General features: G+C 39.2%; 1 protein-coding gene across 1 annotated transcript in view; it reads left to right on the top strand.

Annotated features, from left to right (window-relative positions):
- Positions 1-19,206, top strand: part of DNAH11 (dynein axonemal heavy chain 11) — a 390,030-nt gene that overhangs the window by 268,273 nt on the left and 102,551 nt on the right. The window contains exons 57-59 of the mRNA XM_077268714.1: positions 7,173-7,406; positions 13,329-13,475; positions 14,128-14,241. Coding sequence (XP_077124829.1) covers positions 7,173-7,406; positions 13,329-13,475; positions 14,128-14,241 — 495 coding nt within the window. The remainder of the gene's footprint in view (positions 1-7,172; positions 7,407-13,328; positions 13,476-14,127; positions 14,242-19,206) is intronic.

The following is a 19,206-nucleotide window of genomic DNA, read 5'->3' as shown; positions in this document are numbered from 1 at the left end:
AAGGAGACTCGGGAGTACCCGATTGCGGATGCCGAGACCTAAAAATGTTAGACTGCAGTTTGCCAAAATGTACATTAGTAAGTCAAAATCCTTCACGGGAAATATTCTTATGGACAGATGAGACCAAGATAAAGCTTTATGGTAAAGCACATGATTCTACTGTTCACCAAAAGCTGAATGATGTGTACAAAGAAAGGAAGGCAGTCCCTACAGTCAAATATGGTGGAGGTTAAAATATGTTTTGGGGTTGTTTTGACGCATCTAGCACTGGGTGCCTTGACTGTGCGCAAGGCATCATGAAATCTGAAGATTACCAAAGGATTTTGGGTTGCATTATAATGCCCAGTGTCAGAAATCTGAGTTTACGTCTTAGGACATAGTTTTTCCAGCTGGACAATGACCCCAAACATACTTCATGAATCTCCCAGAAATGGATGGAAGCAAAGCGCTGGAGAGTTCTGAAGTGGCCAACAATGAGTCCAGATCTAAAACCCATTGAACACCTGTGGAGAGATATTAAAACTGCTGTTGGGAGAAATGATCCTTCAAACGTGAGAGACCTGGAGTAGTTTGCAAAAGAAGAGTGGTCCAAAATTCCAGTTAAGAGATGTAAGAAGCTTGTTGATGGTTATAGAAGGCGATTCATTGCAGTTATTTATAGCAAGGGTGCACAACCAATTATTAGGTTGAGGGTGCCAACAATTTTTTTCAGCCTATTTGGTTTTGTGTGAAATTATGTCCAATTTGCCTTTTTTTTTACTCTGCTTTTTTGTGTTGTTCCAATACACACAAAGGAAATAAACATGTTTATAACAAAACGTGAGATTCTTAGCACAAGATTTGGCCAAAAGTTGTGAGCCCATCCACCAAACGTCAAGGTAATCTCAAAACGGATGGGTACCTGAGCTAATTGCCTAGTGTGAACACTTACCTATGGCTAATAACATGGTAAAGCCTGCTTTTATAGGAAGCTCAGAACCAACTGTGTCTGGATGTAATTAAAATCACAGCATGGTGAAGGGCGGGGTGTTCAAGTCAGAAAAAAATAGTACATAGTAAATATAAGACTTACAAAACTGACTGAGTTTTGAGATTACCTTGACGTTTGGTGGATGGGCTCACCACTTTTGGCCAAATCTTGTGCTAAGAATCTCATGTGTTTTTTCATAAATTTCCCAAGCCATTATGCTATTCACATTTCATGTATTGCACATTTCCTTGCTTTAGCACAGTAAAATTGAGTGCAGCCATTATCTATTTGCTATGTAAGACTTTTTGGTTATGCACCAGTTCAGACTAGATGGCTGTTCAGTCAGTTTTCTTATATTTACTATAACAAAATGTGTAATTGTAATAATTTTCTGGGAGAAATACTTCTTATTCTGGTGCAATTTCATGGGTGCCAACACTTTTCGGCCATAACTGTACATTATTTAAATAATAGTTCATTTTCTGATGACTCATTATTTTCAAAAATAAACAATTGTCTTCAAATTCCTTTTTATTTTTTGGGGTACATTTATTTTCGATGTTTTTTCATACCAAATCACCTAAAAGCTGCAGGGGGGAAATCAAAAAGTTGAAGTTCTTTCTGAATCAGATATTCTCACATTAGATCAGCTTCCATGCAGAATAAATCCATAGCTCGTAGATGAAATGTATTTCACATATTGGATACTTGAAACTTGTGGAACTTTACCAAGGTAAATCCACACACAAAATCCATAACATTTTCTGACGTGTGTACCCCCTGCCTTAAAGAAGTGTTTATGTTGAACACAACCCTTTCTCAGTTTGCTGTCCACATGATCATGGAGGTCCCATTGATTGGAGGATTCATCATCAATTATAATAGTTACAGGAATATATTCTGAATATATTCTGAAAAGGATGGTTAGTAGTTATGAGCAAGTGTGCTCGTTACTTGAAATTTCCGAGCATGCTCTGGTGATCTCTGAGTATCTTGGGTGTGCTCGGAGATTTAGTTTGTGTCGCCGCAGCTGCATGATTTGCAGCTGCTAGACAGCCTGAATACTTGTGGGGATTGCCTGTTTGTTAGGGAATCCCCACATGTGTTCAGGCTGTCTAGCAGCCGCAAATAATGCAGCTGCGGCAACACAAACAAAATCTTCGAGCACGCCCAATATACTCAGAGATCACCCGAGCATGCTCGGAAATCTCGAATAACGAGCACACTCGCTCATTACTAATTGTTAGGTATTACAGTACACATTCAATTGAGAATAAAATCTGGTACTCAATGCAATTCTGAACTTACATTCCTGGGATTTTCCAAAACTTACTAAAGAGCTAGTGACCTCTACCGTGTTCTGTACAAACTGACTGGCTGCAACATTCAAGTCGATGAAGGGTCAGAACTAGCGGAGACCACTGAAGCAGCAGTACTAGATCTGCAAGGGATTTAATGGATTATTTCTTTATTTTCTCATTATCCATACTTATAGTCAAATTTTTTTTTTAAACTACTGAGACTCCCATCTAAAGAGGACCTACCAGTCCTATTGAAATTCTTGTTTTATTACTTGCTTGAATTTTTCATGACACAGTTAACAAAATGAAACACCAAAGCGGTTTACGTTTTCCTTCAGTATTTTTTTATATATCCATCTTGCTGTCTGAAGAAGGGTGTTTCCCCAAAACATTGTATCAAGATGACATATTGTGTTATAATGAAACTTTTTCCGTTACCTCCACTACCCAGAGCTAGAGTTATATAATGGATGAAGGTCTTCTATATGTCTCTGTAATTATTGCCTGATCAGAGTGAGTATTATTCTTCTTTTTTCTCAACTTTTTATTATGTTTTCACTTGGAAGATGGATATGTAAACTAATATTTAAGGAAAACATACACCACGTTATGTTCCATTTTTTGTATTGGATGTTGTAGCAAAGGATTTGGCGATGTCCTTGTATACACATAGTGGATCACTGAAGTAAGGGTCTGAAAATGTGAATATTTCTTGGATATTTATGCATTTCCCATGCAAAATCACTGTTGGAACATGTTTTCTTGGAATCGTTGCTGTTCTGCTTAATTATTATTCCCCTGAAACATAGGCAAGTAATATGACAGCAATGCAGTGCCGTTCATTCCTCTTGAAAATTTGAGGTGTCCTTACATACTGACACTCTCATTAATGATTGGACAGTGTCAGACATACCTCTTTGAGGTGACAAATCGTAACACCAAGCTGTTAATTTTGCTAAAAGTTTCAAGGAGGAATCGCACAACACCGACCTAAAAGATGTTCCAAAATTGTTACCGTAGGTATTTGTAGACAACCCGCTGCTTAGAACCGAATACAATTTATTTAACTATAATTTGAAGGTTTCCTGGTTTTCCAGTACATTAGCATTCACTTCTTTAGAGGTCTCAAAAATATGTAATTTTTGACACATATATTTTTTATAGATTTTTTTCACATATATTGATTAGATAAATCTATTTTTATTTGAGTTGAGAAAGTTGCTTTGAGTTTTTCCTCAACATTTCCATGTCTATTATTGTATAATATACAGAAAAAAAATCAACAATAGTATAAAAAAAAATCAGATTGGCAGAATAAATAATTTATGCTAATGAAATTACTGCAATTAGTATTTGCACAATGACCGTTGTAGAAGCTGCAGCTGTTAAAGTCAGGAAGTGCTGTCACTGCTGACCTTATCATAAGAGAAAGTGACAAATTGCAAATGCAAAGGAGGCCAATCATCAAAGAATCCCGTTTTACAACGATTAGTGTTTTCTGCTAAAGCAGCATGAATTACAACCAGCTGCTCCATGGCTTGACATGTCTCCCATGCTGTGCCACTTTGTTAAGCTTTATTTTACAACAATAGTTATTTTACTGCTTCATGACAACGTATCCGGGGCCATTTCCATCTTTTCTCGAAGACCTTTTCCTATTTCTGTAGACTCTAAGATACTGTACGTCCATATTGTCATGTTCCACTGTCCTGAATGGACAAGATAATTGTACTGGTTTTGGCAGGTGTCGCATTTTGTAGATTAAGTAACGCACTTAGATTTCAAGCCTAATTTCCAGGTAAATGTCATCTTTAAGGTAAAAAAAAAAATATTTTTGTAATTCCTGAGCTTTCTTAGTATACAGTGTGATACATTGAGGAATGTATATTTATGTTAGACAGTTCAGACATGGTGTTAAAGGGTTTCTCCAGCTAAATAGTTATTTGAGTGCTTACTTGTGTTTTCTGAGCATGCTCAGGTGTTCTCCGAGTATCTTGGGCGTGCTCATAGATTATGTTTGTGTCCTCGCAGCTCCTAGACAGCCTGAACACATGCAGGGATTGCCTTTTTGTTGGGGATTCCCCACATGTATTCAGGCTGTCTAGCAGCCGCAAATCATGCAGCTGCGGCGACAAAAACATAATATACGAGCACGCCGAAGATACTCGGAGACCACCCGAACATTCTCGGAAACCTGGAGTAACAAGCATACTGGCTCATCACTAGTGTCCGGAGATCTTTTTTGTGTTTTTTTAATTCCCCATACAGTTTCAGAGAGATGAGCCTAAGTTTCAGTTTACTAAATCTTGTCCAACATGATATAAATTCATAGTTGTTTTTTGCAATTGGAGATTAATAATTTGAGGTTGAATACACATGGATTAACTATCAATATTATCCTAGTTTTTCTAATAGGAAATATTAAACTGGAAGCCAGGCAATTAACGCTTCCTCAGCATAATCCTTTAAAAATATTTAATCATTCAACTCCATCATTAAACATTCCAATACCATTCACTAATGCGTCTGAAGTTGGAGCAATTATTGACAGCATTTTGGTAAATTATGTGTAACTTTCGCTTCACTAGGTGTACCTTATCTAATTCTTATTAATTGATTTCCAGGCGTTCTCTGATTAATTATAGAGGGTTAATCTTGTAAATAAACCCATAAATTATTGTTACATTGATGAGGTTGTAGGTTCACAAGAGTATAGTCATTTATAAGGCAGTGAAGGTAAAGTGGATACTGCAAAGTAAAGCCTCCAGCTCACGGGGGCCCATGTGTCCCTGTACTAGGAAGCCATGCAGGACTCCTCGTTGTCGCCACACAATGCTCTATCGGGTGTTGTATGTATGGAATTATTCACCATTAGGGAAAACATCTTGGAACATATGGCCGACAATGTAACATATCATTATTTATTTTCCTGTTGGATGTATACAGGATAAGTAAAAATATGTATTACATAGAGCTCTCAGTCAGAGTCATATGTAGGTACAGTACAGGCCCCTTGCACTTCTATGGCAGCCCAGTCATAGCTCTGTGCATGAGCACCTTGTGGACAGATGTGGTGATCTTTTTATGAAAGAAAACCTGTTTTTTTGGATGGGTTTTTTTTTTAGAATCCTGGACAACCCTAACCAACATCACAACAAAAAAAAAGAAAGAAGAAAATTGCCCTTGAATTTTTTCAGATATGCAAAGCATAAAATAAATGATTAATTACACTGTGATACAGTGATGAATGAAGAACTGGGGAAACAAAGGCTTCTTGTAATCTTAGGGTACTGTCACACTCTGCAACTTTCCAACGATCACGACCAGCGATACGACCTGGCCGTGATCGTTGGAAAGTCGTTGTGTGGTCGCTGGGGAGCTGTCACACAGACAGCTCTCCAGCGACCAACGATGCCGAAGTCCCCGGGTAACCAAGGTAAACATCGGGTTACTAAGCGCAGGGCCGCGCTTAGTAACCCGATGTTTACCCTGGTTACCATCGTAAATGTAAAAAAAAAAAAACAGTACATACTCACATTCCGGTGTCCTTCAGGTCCCTTGCAGTCTGCTTCCCGCTCTGACTGAGTGCCGCCGTAAAGTGAAAGCAGATCACAGCGGTGACGTAACCGCTGTGCTCTGCTCTTACTTTCCTGCAGTCAGTCAGAGCGGGAAGCAGACTGCAAGGGACCTGAAGGACACCGGAATGTGAGTATGTACCTTTTTTTTTTTTTTTTTTTTACGATGGTAACCAGGGTAAACATCGGGTTACTAAGCGCGGCCCTGCGCTTAGTAACCCAATGTTTACCCTGGTTACAAGCGAACGCATCGTTGGATCGGTGTCACACACACCGATCCAACGATGACAGCGGGAGATCCAGCGACGAAAGAAAATTCCAAACGATCTGCTACGACGTACGATTCTCAGCAGGGTCCCTGATCGCTGCTGCGTGTCAGACACAGCGATATCGTATAGATATCGCTGGAACGTCACGGATCGTACCGTCGTAGCGACAAAAGTGCCACTGTGAGACGGTACCCTTAGTGGCCATGTAAACACCCAAATGATACTTACATTTTATTTTTTTTTGCTTATTTAATGTGACCTGTATGTAGTTTTTAAGCAGCTAAATAGAAAATAGTCTGTGTGAACACATAGTGGGAACACTATTAAATGGAGCTGAGCCGCAGCACCCTGGAGTAGCCACTCCTGATTGAACAGAGATGTACTGTACTGTTCGACCCTGATTATAGCATTTAAAGGGAATCTGTCACCAGTTTTTTTTTTTTTTTTGTCACTAGTGTTTTAAACTCCAACTGACCCTGATTCCAGCGATGTATCACTTACTTTACTGGGTGTTACTGAGTGCTGCAGTTTTCATTACAAACTGTTTTAGCTGCTGCATATCTACCAGTACTCTGAATGTTGAGTTCTGTATAACCCCGCCCACACCACTCATTGGAAGCTTTCTGTGTACACTGTGCATAGGCAGAAAGCTGCCAATCAGCGGTGGGGACGTGGATGAATATGGGGGACTACATGGCAGCAGGTTTACTAGTTCTCTAGTGATAATCTCCTTCTGATAAAACAGCGATTTCATGAAAACAACAAGCAGCCCAGTAAGTGACACATCATTGCAATCAGGGTTCCTGTTTCTACATTATGCTGCTATCAGATTAGGTGGCATAAACCTGGTGACAGATTCCCTTAAATTCAAGACTTTTGCCATTTTAAATGACACCCACTCCACTTTGCCAATGGGCTTTTCTTTTCCTTAGGAAAAAAAAAAAATATGGCAGCACCTTTTTTTCAACATATATTTCATTATTATTATATCTGGAAATCTGTTGTCATGTCTGCTTGTCGTCACGTTACACGCATTTATTTTGTGCGTTTCTTACAGGCAAATGTGAAGGAGTCAATCAGTCAGTTTATGGCCTATGTACATACAAGTGTCAATGAAATCAGTGCCAAATACTATCAAAATGAAAAACGGTATAATTACACCACTCCAAAGAGTTTCCTGGAGCAAATAAATTTATACAAAAATCTTCTGGACAGTAAAAGAAAAGAATTATCTCAAAAAATGGAACATTTAGAGAACGGTTTACAAAAGCTGAAAACCACGGCGTCGCAGGTAAGTGTACACATTACTGCCGAGCATGTAAGGCTCCTGTTTATGTAACAAGTCTGTGGTTCTCACGGCGTGTTGTGTTACTATGTCACATCAGAGGTTTGTATTAACGGGGAAAATAAATGCTTACGGGAATGCTAACCTGTAATTGTTAGATTCATAATCATAAAAGAATAAATCGCACACTGTGGCCAGTCAACCACAATTAATGTAGAAATCTCTATTCTTTCTCCATTATTATTATTACGAGTCTTGTGCTGCCATGTACACTGCTGTGTCCCCAGCCATTTATTTCATGAGTTGTAATAACAATGTCATTGTATTTTTTTTTCCTCCATAATTTGTTTCTCATTAAAAGGGTTTTCCGAGATGTTTTTAAAAATCTTTAACTGCATTATATGCTGGAAAAAAAAAATATATATACTCATCTTTAAAATCCCTCACCTGTCCAACTCCATCATTCTGCTGGTCCTGCAGGGGTGAGTGACTATCCATTCATGTGACTTCTGCAGTCATTGGCATCAGCAGTCTTGTGTCGTACATGCAGGTATCACCGCTGAGGCCAGTGATTGCCTGCAGCGGTCATGCATGAATAGACAGCATGTCATTACTGCAGGGAAGTAAACACACACTGGTAGAGACCAGACAGATCTGCCATGCTGGAGCAATCATTTAAAGGGCAAGTTATGATGATTTATTGCATTTGATGCCGTAAGTCCTCATTCAAATGTTAGTTTTTTTTCACATGCGAGAAAAATTTTCATCATAGTTTGGTCAGTTTCATCAGTTTTTTTTAATGAGAATAAAATAATGCTTCTCCACTTCCTTCTATAAGTCCGTGAAAAATGGAGGGGACTCAGATGGCATCCGACATCCGAGTGGTGTCTGATTTTTCATGGACCCATAGAGGTGCATTGCCGAGTTTGATCCCACACTCGGATCACATTGGACATGTTTCCGGGATTTACATGGACCATTCGGTCTGCAAAAAATCACTGACCTGAAACAGCCCCATAGACTATCATAGGTACAAGTGCTATCCATGGAAACACGTGAAATATTTCAAAATCTCAGACAACTTCCTAAAAACTACTCAGGCGGTGTCTCATTAAATGCTGCCCCATGTAAGCTATTGTACCAAACGGCAAAGAAAAAGACTCCATTGGGTTATTAGTTGATAATAAACCATATAGCAGATTGATAGTTACAAGTTCACCCACCTTCTCCATCTTTCACAGTAGTGATTGATAGCCATTGTGTATACAGATATATTAGCCCAGATAGGGGAACTGGTGGAGTTTTGGGCTCGTTAACATAGCAGACTCTTTGATGTTGCCTGATTTTGTTTTCTTCTTGGCTATGGTCACATGTTGCGTTTTTTTCAGCGTTTTTGTATTCAAATTTTAACTGCACTTTACAGTAGCAGCAGTCTTTGAAATTTCAGAAATCTCATGCACACACCTCTGTTTTTTTGTCCTCATTATTTTGTGGCAAACGTTTTTTCAGCTTTTTTCACCCACTGAAAGCAATGCGTGGTTAAAAAATGCTTTAAAAAAGCTGCAAAAACCCAGGTATCAGTTTTTGCTGTATTTTTGGTGCCAACACCTGATGAAGTAGATTCAGATTTTTTTTTTTTTATGCACTAAACTTTATCAGCATGCTCAAGAGACAAAATGTACCCTGATGAAAACTCAGGAAAATAACACTGGTCAACAGCATTTTTGGTGCCAAAGATATTTCATCGAATTTAGGGTATTTTTGGGGTGCTGATTCTGAATATGTCATCAGTTTTGCCAGATTGGCTCAAGTTTTTGAGATTTTTGGTATCTTATTTATAGCACTTGTTGGTAAATGCGACGCATCATCTCATTAATTTCTTTGGATTAGTACTTGAACTGAGCAGTTCTCAATATAGTTTTGTGTTAATTAGTGTTCTAAAAGTTTGTTCATAGCTTGATTTTTGCACTTACGTTATGTTGTTGTCTGTTTTCCAGTGAAAAGCATGAACTCATCAAGAAGAAGTTGTCTTAACGATCCAGACTCATTCTGTTACATTTGTGGTGAATACACACTGCCAAAACATAGAAGAAACATAACAGACTTCGTAAAAAAAGTGTATTTTGCCTATTTTGGGGTTATGCTTGGGGACCAAGACAAGTTTTGGGCACCACACATAGTGTGCAAAGCATGTATCGAATTATTACGAAAATGGAGCAAAGGACAAAGAAAAAGCTTCAAATTTGGTGTTCCAATGGTGTGGAGAGAGCCAAAAAATCATCATGATGACTGTTATTTATGGTAAACACAGGTACAGGCACATCTTCACAATGAGGGACAGGCCTTCTTGCAGATTCCATGTTACTCCCATTTTCGTTTCTTATGCTTATTGAATCCTTGCACTTGCATTGCACAGAAATAACAGTCATCATGATGATTTTTTGGCTCTCTCCACACCATTGGAACACCAAATTTGAAGCTTTTTCTTTGTCCTTTGCTCCATTTTCGTAATAATTCGATACATGCTTTGCACACTATGTGTGGTGCCCAAAACTTGTCTTGGTTCCCAAGCATAACCCCAAAATAGGCAAAATACACTTTTTTTTACGAAGTCTGTTATGTTTCTTCTATGTTTTGGCAGTGTGTATTCACCACAAACGTAACAGAATGAGTCTGGATCGTTAAGACAACTTCTTCTTGATGAGTTCATGCTTTTCACTGGAAAACAGACAACAACATAAAGTTAGTGCAAAAATCAAGCTATGAACAAACTTTTAGAACACTAATTAACACAAAACTATATTGAGAACTGCTCAGTTCAAGTACTAATCCAAAGAAATTAGTGAGATGATGCGTCGCATTTACCAACAAGTGCTATAAATAAGATACCAAAAATCTCAAAAACTTGAGCCAATCTGGCAAAACTGATAGCATATTCAGAATCAGCACCCCAAAAATACCCCAAATTCATTAAAATATTTTGGACACCAGAAAAAAAATTTTTTTTTGTTGACCTGTGTAATGCATCAAAAAGCGCAACAAAAACTAAGCAAGTTTCGCACTGCCAAGAGAAGTGGTCCCTAAAAAAACGGTTTTGTGGTTTTGTAAATTTTGTTGGAAAAACGCAAAATCTCTGGTGAACCCTTTTAACTTCCTGACAAAAAAAGATTATGTTTCGAAAATTGTGCTGATGTAAAGTAGACATATGGGAAATGTTATTTATGAACTAGTTGTGTGATTTTAACTCTCTGGTTTAAGGGCATAAAATTTAAAAGTTTGAAAATTGTGAAATTTTCTAAATTTTGCAGAATTTCAGTTTTTTTTTCACAAATAAATGCAAGACACATCGAACTAATGTTACCACTATCTTGAAGTAAAATATGTCAGTAAAAAACTTTCTCAGAATCAGTGGGATCTGTTGAAGTGTTCCAGAGTTATTACCACATAAAGTGACACTGGTCAGAATTGTAAAATTTGCCCTGGTCGGGAAGGAGATATCAGGCTTGGGGGTGAAGGGGTTAATGTGTGTTACTGTTTTTACATTGTTTTATTCGCCTCTAGGGGACCTGGACCTGTAATTGCATGATAGTTTTTCCTCTGTTTAACAATTTGAATGCTTCTGTTAAGCCATATGAATGCTGTCAACACAAATCATTATACACTCCTCAACATGGAAATTGCAACACCAACACAGGGGTGGAAAATTTTGGAATTATGGAAAGCACAGGATGGATAGACAAGTTACTAATATGCAAATGATAAAAAAAAGGGAACACAATTTTCAAAACATTTTGATTTATTCAGTGTCAAATCTGAGTGTCGCTCACATGAATCCCGACACTTAACACAGCTTGGCTGCTATCATTGAGGTTATTAATGGTGGTGTGAGGAATATTCTGCAATGCTGAATGCGATTTGGCACTCCAATCAAGATCCACTACTGGCAGCTGCCTTTGCAGTTGTAGACAAAAGATGTCCCAGATTTGCTTAATGGAAGACAAGTTTGGAGGTGCTGCAGGCTGCCCGCTCAGGCATCATACGGTCTGATGTTGACTTGTTGAAAAATGTCTCGTGGAACACTTTGGATAAATGGCCCTATCACTGGTTCCACGACAAAATCAATGCAACGATGACAAAATCAATGTAACTCCAAGCAGTTAGTGTTTCGGAAATGAAGACTGGTCTGGCAACTAGTATATTATGCCTCCCCATACCAAAATCCCAGGAGTAGGATTGATATGACATTACCTCATTAAGTCCTCTTCATGGCTTTGCGCACATTGTCTCCAGACCATTCTCTGTTTATCATTGTGTCCTAGACAAAAGGAGGCTCATCGCCAAAGGAATGGATTCCCTGTAGATGGACATCTGGCTCATAGCACTGTGTTGTTTAAACCCCTTCTGATGATTTGTGTAGACACGGTTTCACACTTTTGGCTTGGTATGTGACGTCATTCGTGGAAACAGTGATGCGGCCATTTTTCCAAAGTGTCCCAGGAACCATTTTTCAACATGACAATGCCAGGCCACATGTTGCTTGTGCTACTGTGAGCAGCCTGCGTGACCTAAACGTGCTACCATAGCCTTCATCATCTCGACTTCTCTTCCATTGGCACGCGCTCCAATGAATTAAATAGAATTAGAAATCCTCCCTTCTTGAGAACAGAGAGTTCTTTCTAAATTGCAATTTTAACCATTTGAGAACTTCAGTCAACCCATTTAAGTCATATAATCAGATGAATGTACATAGAAATAGATGGTTGATATTTACTCAGTTGGAATCTTCTGTACATTGAAACCATAAAAGCACCAACAGTTTCATCCACAAATAGATGTACTGGGTGAAATAATACTTTAAGGAGATAAGATTTGACTAACACAGTATGTAATAAAATTGCGGCATACATAATATACACATGGAGCAAAAGATTTATAATAGATCAATGCTAATAGCGGCACTAGTATACCATGTGCATATGTTAGGACCAAAAAATAGGGACAACTGTATAACAGAAATCCTAATACTCTACAGAAAAACCACAGCCAAAAAGTCCCATAAAAAATATACTTTATTAAATATATATTAAAATACCATAACATAAAGGAAAAGGTACATAAAAAAAAAATGGGGTTGGTGAAACAACTGAATAGCAGTACCGATGATACACATAGGGCTACAGGGTACCCCCCACTGCATCAACATATCATGAATTATTAGTATAAATTACACATAGTAAATGGGAATGTATAGACATAGCAGTATGTACTAGCAACTCCAGGAGACCGGAAAAAAAAAACCATATAGGCAAAATAATGCAAGTGCACACATAAAGCTAATTATCCAATACTGGCCATATATCACCAAACATCCATACTCCCAATATATTTACCTGATATGTACCAACAGAGGGGAAACCCGAGCCCACCCCGATGCGCGTTTCGGAGCACAGCACGGCTCCTTCCTCCGGGGGTGGGTGAGTGAGGAAGGAGCCCTGCTGTGCTCCGAAACGCGCGTTTTCCTTTATGTTATGGTATTTTAATATATATTTAATAAATTATATTTTTTATGGGACTTTTTGGCTGTGGTTTTTCTGTAGAGTATTATACTAACACAGTATGGTAGTCATGAACATTGCACTTTAGAGGTAGATTTGTTCTTTATAAATAAGAGATATACAGTATTGCATTAAGTCTTTATACCTTCCTGCTACGTCTTGTAAGGGACAGCAAGTAGGAAAGATTACGGAGTACGTGCAGATCCTGACAGTGAATTAAGTGATATAAAAAAAAGCCAGGGTTTCTTTTCTTTAGACAGTAAGTTTTATATTTTTTCTATTCTGATACTATAAAACAAAAATTAAATATATACTATAGATGGTGACCTGACATTACAAAACTCTAAAAATATTTTCCTTTTTTTCCCTCCAGGTAGAAGATCTAAAAGCCAAACTTGCTTCACAAGAGGCAGAATTGAAGCAGAGAAACCAAGATGCTGAAGCTTTAATAGCTAAAATAGGGCTTCAGACAGAGAAAGTGAGCCAGGAAAAGACCATTGCTGATGCAGAAGAGCAAAAGGTCAGTGTAATGCAGTCATTTAGATATTCCAAGGAACACTCTGCACAGAGAACACCTTTTGTAGACAAGCCATTTTCAACAAGCCTCTCTCCAGGGAGCAAGATATGTAAAGGATTGTGATGGTAGGGCATGTAGCAGTATTTTTCCAACACGATTACCACTTCACCTCGCTCTGTATTTTCTCACCTTTCAGCTCTTAAACTGATTTGAAGGGACAATAGGAGCTCATCTTAATGTGTAGGTTCTATTAAGGGTGTGAGAAATACAATAATTATATTCACTCCACTATTCTGAAGGATTTATCTTCTTTCGTACATATCTGACATAGGTTTTAGTGCGCCATCCAGTTGCTGTCATCAGAAAATTGCAATTACTTAGCGGTTTTCAATTTAAAAAAAAAAAAAACAAGTTGAGCTTGTTCTAACTAAAATTGCAATAGCAACAGGTTAATTAGTTGTGACTTATCCATGTGCAAACTAGAGCAAAATAGAAGTGAACTTTGAAAACCCAGAATTTCTTTTTTATAAATATGTAATTAAAGCAAAAAAAAAAAAAAAGTAAAAAAAAAATTGTAATTATTTTTTTCTAAAGTCTGCTAGGTGTTGTATGTCATGCGAAGGGGGGTGGAATATTTCACATTTTTTATTTTTAGGTGGCATCAATACAATCAGAGGTATCTGTGAAGCAGAAGGATTGTGAGGATGACCTGATGAAAGCTGAACCAGCCTTATTAGCTGCTACTTCAGCCCTAAATACCCTTAACAAGGTAAATAAAATTGTAGCACTTACTCCAAGTAAAAGTTTTAAGGGTTAAGCTGGAGTCACACTAAACGACTTACCAACGATCACGACCAGCGATACAACCTGGCCGTGATCGTTGGTAAGTCGTTGTGTGGTCGCTGGGGAGCTGTCAGACAGCTCTCTCCAGCGACCAACGATCAGGGGAACGACTTCGGCATCGTTGGAACTGTCTTCAATGATGCCGAAGTCCCCCTGCAGCACCCGGGTAACCAGGGTAAACATCGGGTTACAGTGCAGGGAAGCTCTCGGCAGCAGCGCGTGCATTAGCAGCGCTCTTGCCGAAAGCAGTTTTAACCCTATGGACGCCGGCGTGGGACGTGACAGACATCAGAATGTGAGTATGTACTGTTTTTTTTTTTTAACTTTTACAATGGTAACCAGGGTAAATATCGGATTACTAAGCGCGGCCCTGCGCTTAGTAACCCGATATTTACCCTGGTTACAAGTGAACACATACACATAACACACGCCGATCCAGCGATGACAGCGGGTGATCAGCGACCAAAAAGTGGTCCTGATCATTCCCCAACGATCTCCCAGCAGGGGCCTGATCGTTGGTCGCTGTCACACATAACGAGATCGTTAGCGGGATCGTTGCTATGTCACCAAAAGCGTGACGTTGCAACGATATCGTTAACGATATCGTTATATGTGACTCAGCCTTAAGTCCCCAGAAAAAAAGCTATCCCTTGTATAGGTGATAAGCGGTTGATTGCTTAGGGTCTGACCAGAGGAACCTCAAGAATCCTGAGATCAGGGCTCTGGAGATCCATCTTGAATGTAGGTTCACATGCTTGATCTCCTCACCATTTATTGTCTATAGTTGAGAGCTGCACTTGGCAGTCCCATAGATAACGAATCCAGCAGAGGTTGAGCATGCTCTCCTGCTCCATTCACTTTGAGGCTCCAGAGCCTTGTTCTTGGGATCCCTGAGGGCCTCTGTGGTCAGACCCCCAGCGATCTGCAAGTTATTTTCCATACTATGAATAGGGGATAACTTGTTTTTTGAGAATAATGTTTTAATAATTTTTTGAGTATTTATAGCCTGAAACAAATAGGTTTTGTGCCCGATATTGAGATAATTGCCTGATAAATGTTGAATTTCTACAATACAGGGTGATGTACAATAACAAATTGTATTGTGGTACCGTGTTACAATACAATACAGGGTAAATCATGGCGCAATTGCATGTCCTTTTGGGTAACATGATATACCATAATTTTTGGACAATCAGATTCACTGAACTGTAGGACACTACCAGATTTATAAACACGGAAAAAATATAAATTCTAACTAAAACTTTCCTGGATGTGTAAGGAAGTAGATGGTTTAATGTCGCTAACTTTGCTGCTTTAGCATAGAATAGGGAGGATAGGGATAAGTTAGTGAGGAGTCTCCGGTATCTCTGCCTTGTGAGAGACCCGTTCAAGTAGCTGGCACAAACTAATATGCTGTGAATGTGAAATCTGCATCACCAGTCAATTTACGCTGTGGATATTCACTGCGGTATATGGAATAGATTTCCTAAAATCTCATCTACAATTCTGCTACTGTATTACACATGTTTTTGGTCATATTTACTCTAATAGATAGAACCCGTGTGACCAAATAGCGATGTAGCTACCTTGTGCCTCGACAGTTGAAGAAGGTTAGGCTCAGATTGCTTAATGATAATGGTGATATCCAACTCTATTATATGATATCCCTGGTTGTAGTATGCAGGTTGGGGAGCAGTAGGAAGAGTCAGGCCAACAGGCTACATTATCCTGCGGCGCCCAGTTCTGGCCATCGGAAACAGCGGCGTGTTCAATCGGATGTTCAGTTGCAGACCGGAAAGCAACATCTGGTCCATTGTGGTGGCCAGAGAAGACCACATCATTGAGTTAGAAGATAGAGGAGTCTGCAAGTGGACTATAAGGCCTAGGGACTTTCCATACCATTCCTTTTTTTTTTTCTTGCTAAAACATGCGACTTTTAGTCCCGAAAACACGGTGACATCGTAATAGCAATATTGCATTATAACACATTAAAAAACACTAAGAAGGGAACGTATAACTCTGATGGTGGTGGACCTGTCATTATTCGTAAGCCTGTCATTATGCCAACTAAACAACATTATTTTATGATATTTTTAACCAATTCTTGAAGCTTCAGGGGTCTGAAGTGTTAGATATGGGAAATGTTCTCTATACACAAGCCCTTTGCAGCAGCCAGTTTTAACATGATGGTTGGTATAAATTGAGCTTTAGAAGTAAACAACATGGCTTGCATCTCAGTAGGAACTGTGATTTAACAACATCTGACAAGATAATGTGTGGGGTTTAAAGACGTCTAACTGATGTTTTACAAGTATTCAATTGTATCTTCCCATGCAAAGAGATCTCTTTTCTTTTGCTCATCAGGGAGTCATCATTCATATTGAGTATTTCCTGTACCACATACTTGGCACAAAAAAAAAGTGCTGGTAAATTTTGTTGCCAGAATGCAAAGTACATTTTTAGATTTTATCTTTATATATTTTAGGATGTCACATTTTTGTGTTTGAACATCACTCATCTGCTGGAATGAGTGCATCCATTGTAAAGTATGAGCAAGGAAAATAATGGTATAATTTCCCAGTAGAAGAACAGAAATATTACCTACCTAAAGCTTCAATTATAACCGTACTATGTATAATCGACAACAATGTTCATTTAGTCAAAGATAATGTATAGTGGATATAAAAATTATACACAACTGTGTTAAAATGCCAGATTTTTGTCATGTAAAAAAAAAAATCATACCAAGAAGAATAATTTCTGATTTTTTCTCCCCCATAATCTGTACATATCCATTGAGAAATGATTAAAATCCGTTTGAGGGGTAAAATAAAAATAAAACTAAAATAATGTTCTTGCGTAAGTATGAGCACCCTCTTATTATTGGGGATGTAGTTGTCTTTAGAATTAGCCAATCACATTTAAAGGGGTTATTCTCAACTAGGACAACCCCTTCTTGATCACCCAGAGTGAAGCATGGTGGAAGCAGCATTGTGCTTTGGGGCTGCTTTTCAGCAGGTGGAACTGGGGCTTTAGTCAAGGTGGATGGAATAATGAATAATGCAAGATAACAGTTAATTTTGCAACAAAACCTGCAAGCAGCAAAAGCTGAAGATGAGGAGGATTATCACCTTTCAGCATGTCAATGACCCTAAGCCAAGTTTTGGAATGGCCTAGACCTGAATCCAATTTAAAATCTGGGAGTGACCTGAAGAGGACTGTGTACACAGTAGATGCCCTAACAATCATCTGACAGATTTGGAGCTACTGCAAGGTAGAGTCAGCAAAGATTGACAATTTTAGATGTGTTGTGCTGAGAGACTCCAACCCCCAAAAAGACTAAATGCAGTCATAAATTCAAAGGGTACTTGTAGTGCAGCGGTAACACACTAAGGCTACTTTCACATTAACGTCGTTCGACGCATGTCGCAATGCGTCGTTATGTAGAAAAAACGCATCCTGCAAAGTTGCCAGCAGGATGCGTTTTTTTCTCCATAGACTTTCATTAGCGACGCATTGCGACGGAGTGCCACACGTCGCAACCGTCGTTGTGTCGTGTTTTGGCGGACCGTCGGCACAAAAAATGTTACATGTAACTTTTTTGCGCGTCGTGTCCACCATTTTCGACCACGCATGCGCGTCCGAAACTCCGCCCCCTCCTCTCCAGACATTACAATGGGGCAGCGGAAGCGTCGTAAGACAGCTTCCGCTGCCCACATCGGGCATTACTTTCACAACGCGCGTCGGGCCGACGCATAGCAACGGCCCCATGCCGACGCTAGTGTGAAAGTAGCCTTATGCAGTGATGAGGCAGTGACTCAGCAAAGTTCCAAACAAAAGTCTCTTTAATGTGTTTATTTGACAGCATTAAATATCCAACTCACATAAACACAGCACACGATATCCTCCGGATTGCAGCCGGGCACATATCCTCTGGATTACAGTCACTAAACTCGCTAGTCCTCCTTCGGGCACAGGACAGTCTACCTCCAGTTCACCGCCGGGCGCAAGACCATCCACCTCCGAGACTAGTTGCCGTGGGCGAATGCACCGCTGTGGGTGCCAGGAGTTCGCTCTGCTGGGCGCTGTGTTACCCTCACACAGGCTAGGCTCTTGCAGAGCTGTCTGCTCTACACCATACAAACTCCACTCTGGTACTTAAACACCCAATGCTCTGCTGCAGGGGGTTTTACAAACAAACTTGCGACCTTAGGCCACATGGGAAAACCCGGCCAGGCATGAAACGGACTGCAACCACAGTTATGCCTGTGACAGCAATGTCCTCTCATGACCTCAATACGCCTCTCTGCGCATCCTGGGGGAAACGCTCAGCGACCCCTACAGGTAAGCCAATTACTGCCTCACAGTACTTCAGCAAAGTATTAGTTTAAGGGTGTGCATGTTTACACAGCAATAATATTTTAGTTCTTTTATTTATTTTTGTTTCAAATGAAAAAGATTTCACTTTATTTTTCAATGGCTTTGTACAAATTATGAGTGACAAGGTTGAAAAAGTTCTGAAATTAATCTTCTTGGTAAGATTTTTTTACGTAACAAAAACCTGCCATTTTAACAGGGGTGAGTACACCTTTATATTCAGTGTACTTTTTTTCAGTATTTTCTGCCTTTCTTTTGGTGTGTAATAACTAACCTATTACTATACCAGTATAGAGAAGTAGACCTGGAAATTAACATTGGTGTTATTGGTAGATGTAAACTGGACGCTTTTCTGAATGCTGATAAAAAGTAACAATTTTTATCCTGCTATTAAAGGGAATCTCTCAATAGGATCAAACTTTCAAAGCATATGGGCATGTACCGTATTTTTTGGACTATAAGACGCACCGGACTATAAGGCGCACCCAGGTTTTAGAGGTGGAAAATAGGGAAA

The sequence above is a fragment of the Ranitomeya variabilis genome, chromosome 6, assembly GCF_051348905.1.
Source record: "Ranitomeya variabilis isolate aRanVar5 chromosome 6, aRanVar5.hap1, whole genome shotgun sequence".
Lineage (NCBI taxonomy): Eukaryota > Metazoa > Chordata > Amphibia > Anura > Dendrobatidae > Ranitomeya > Ranitomeya variabilis.
This window is presented reverse-complemented; position numbering and strand designations above follow the sequence as displayed.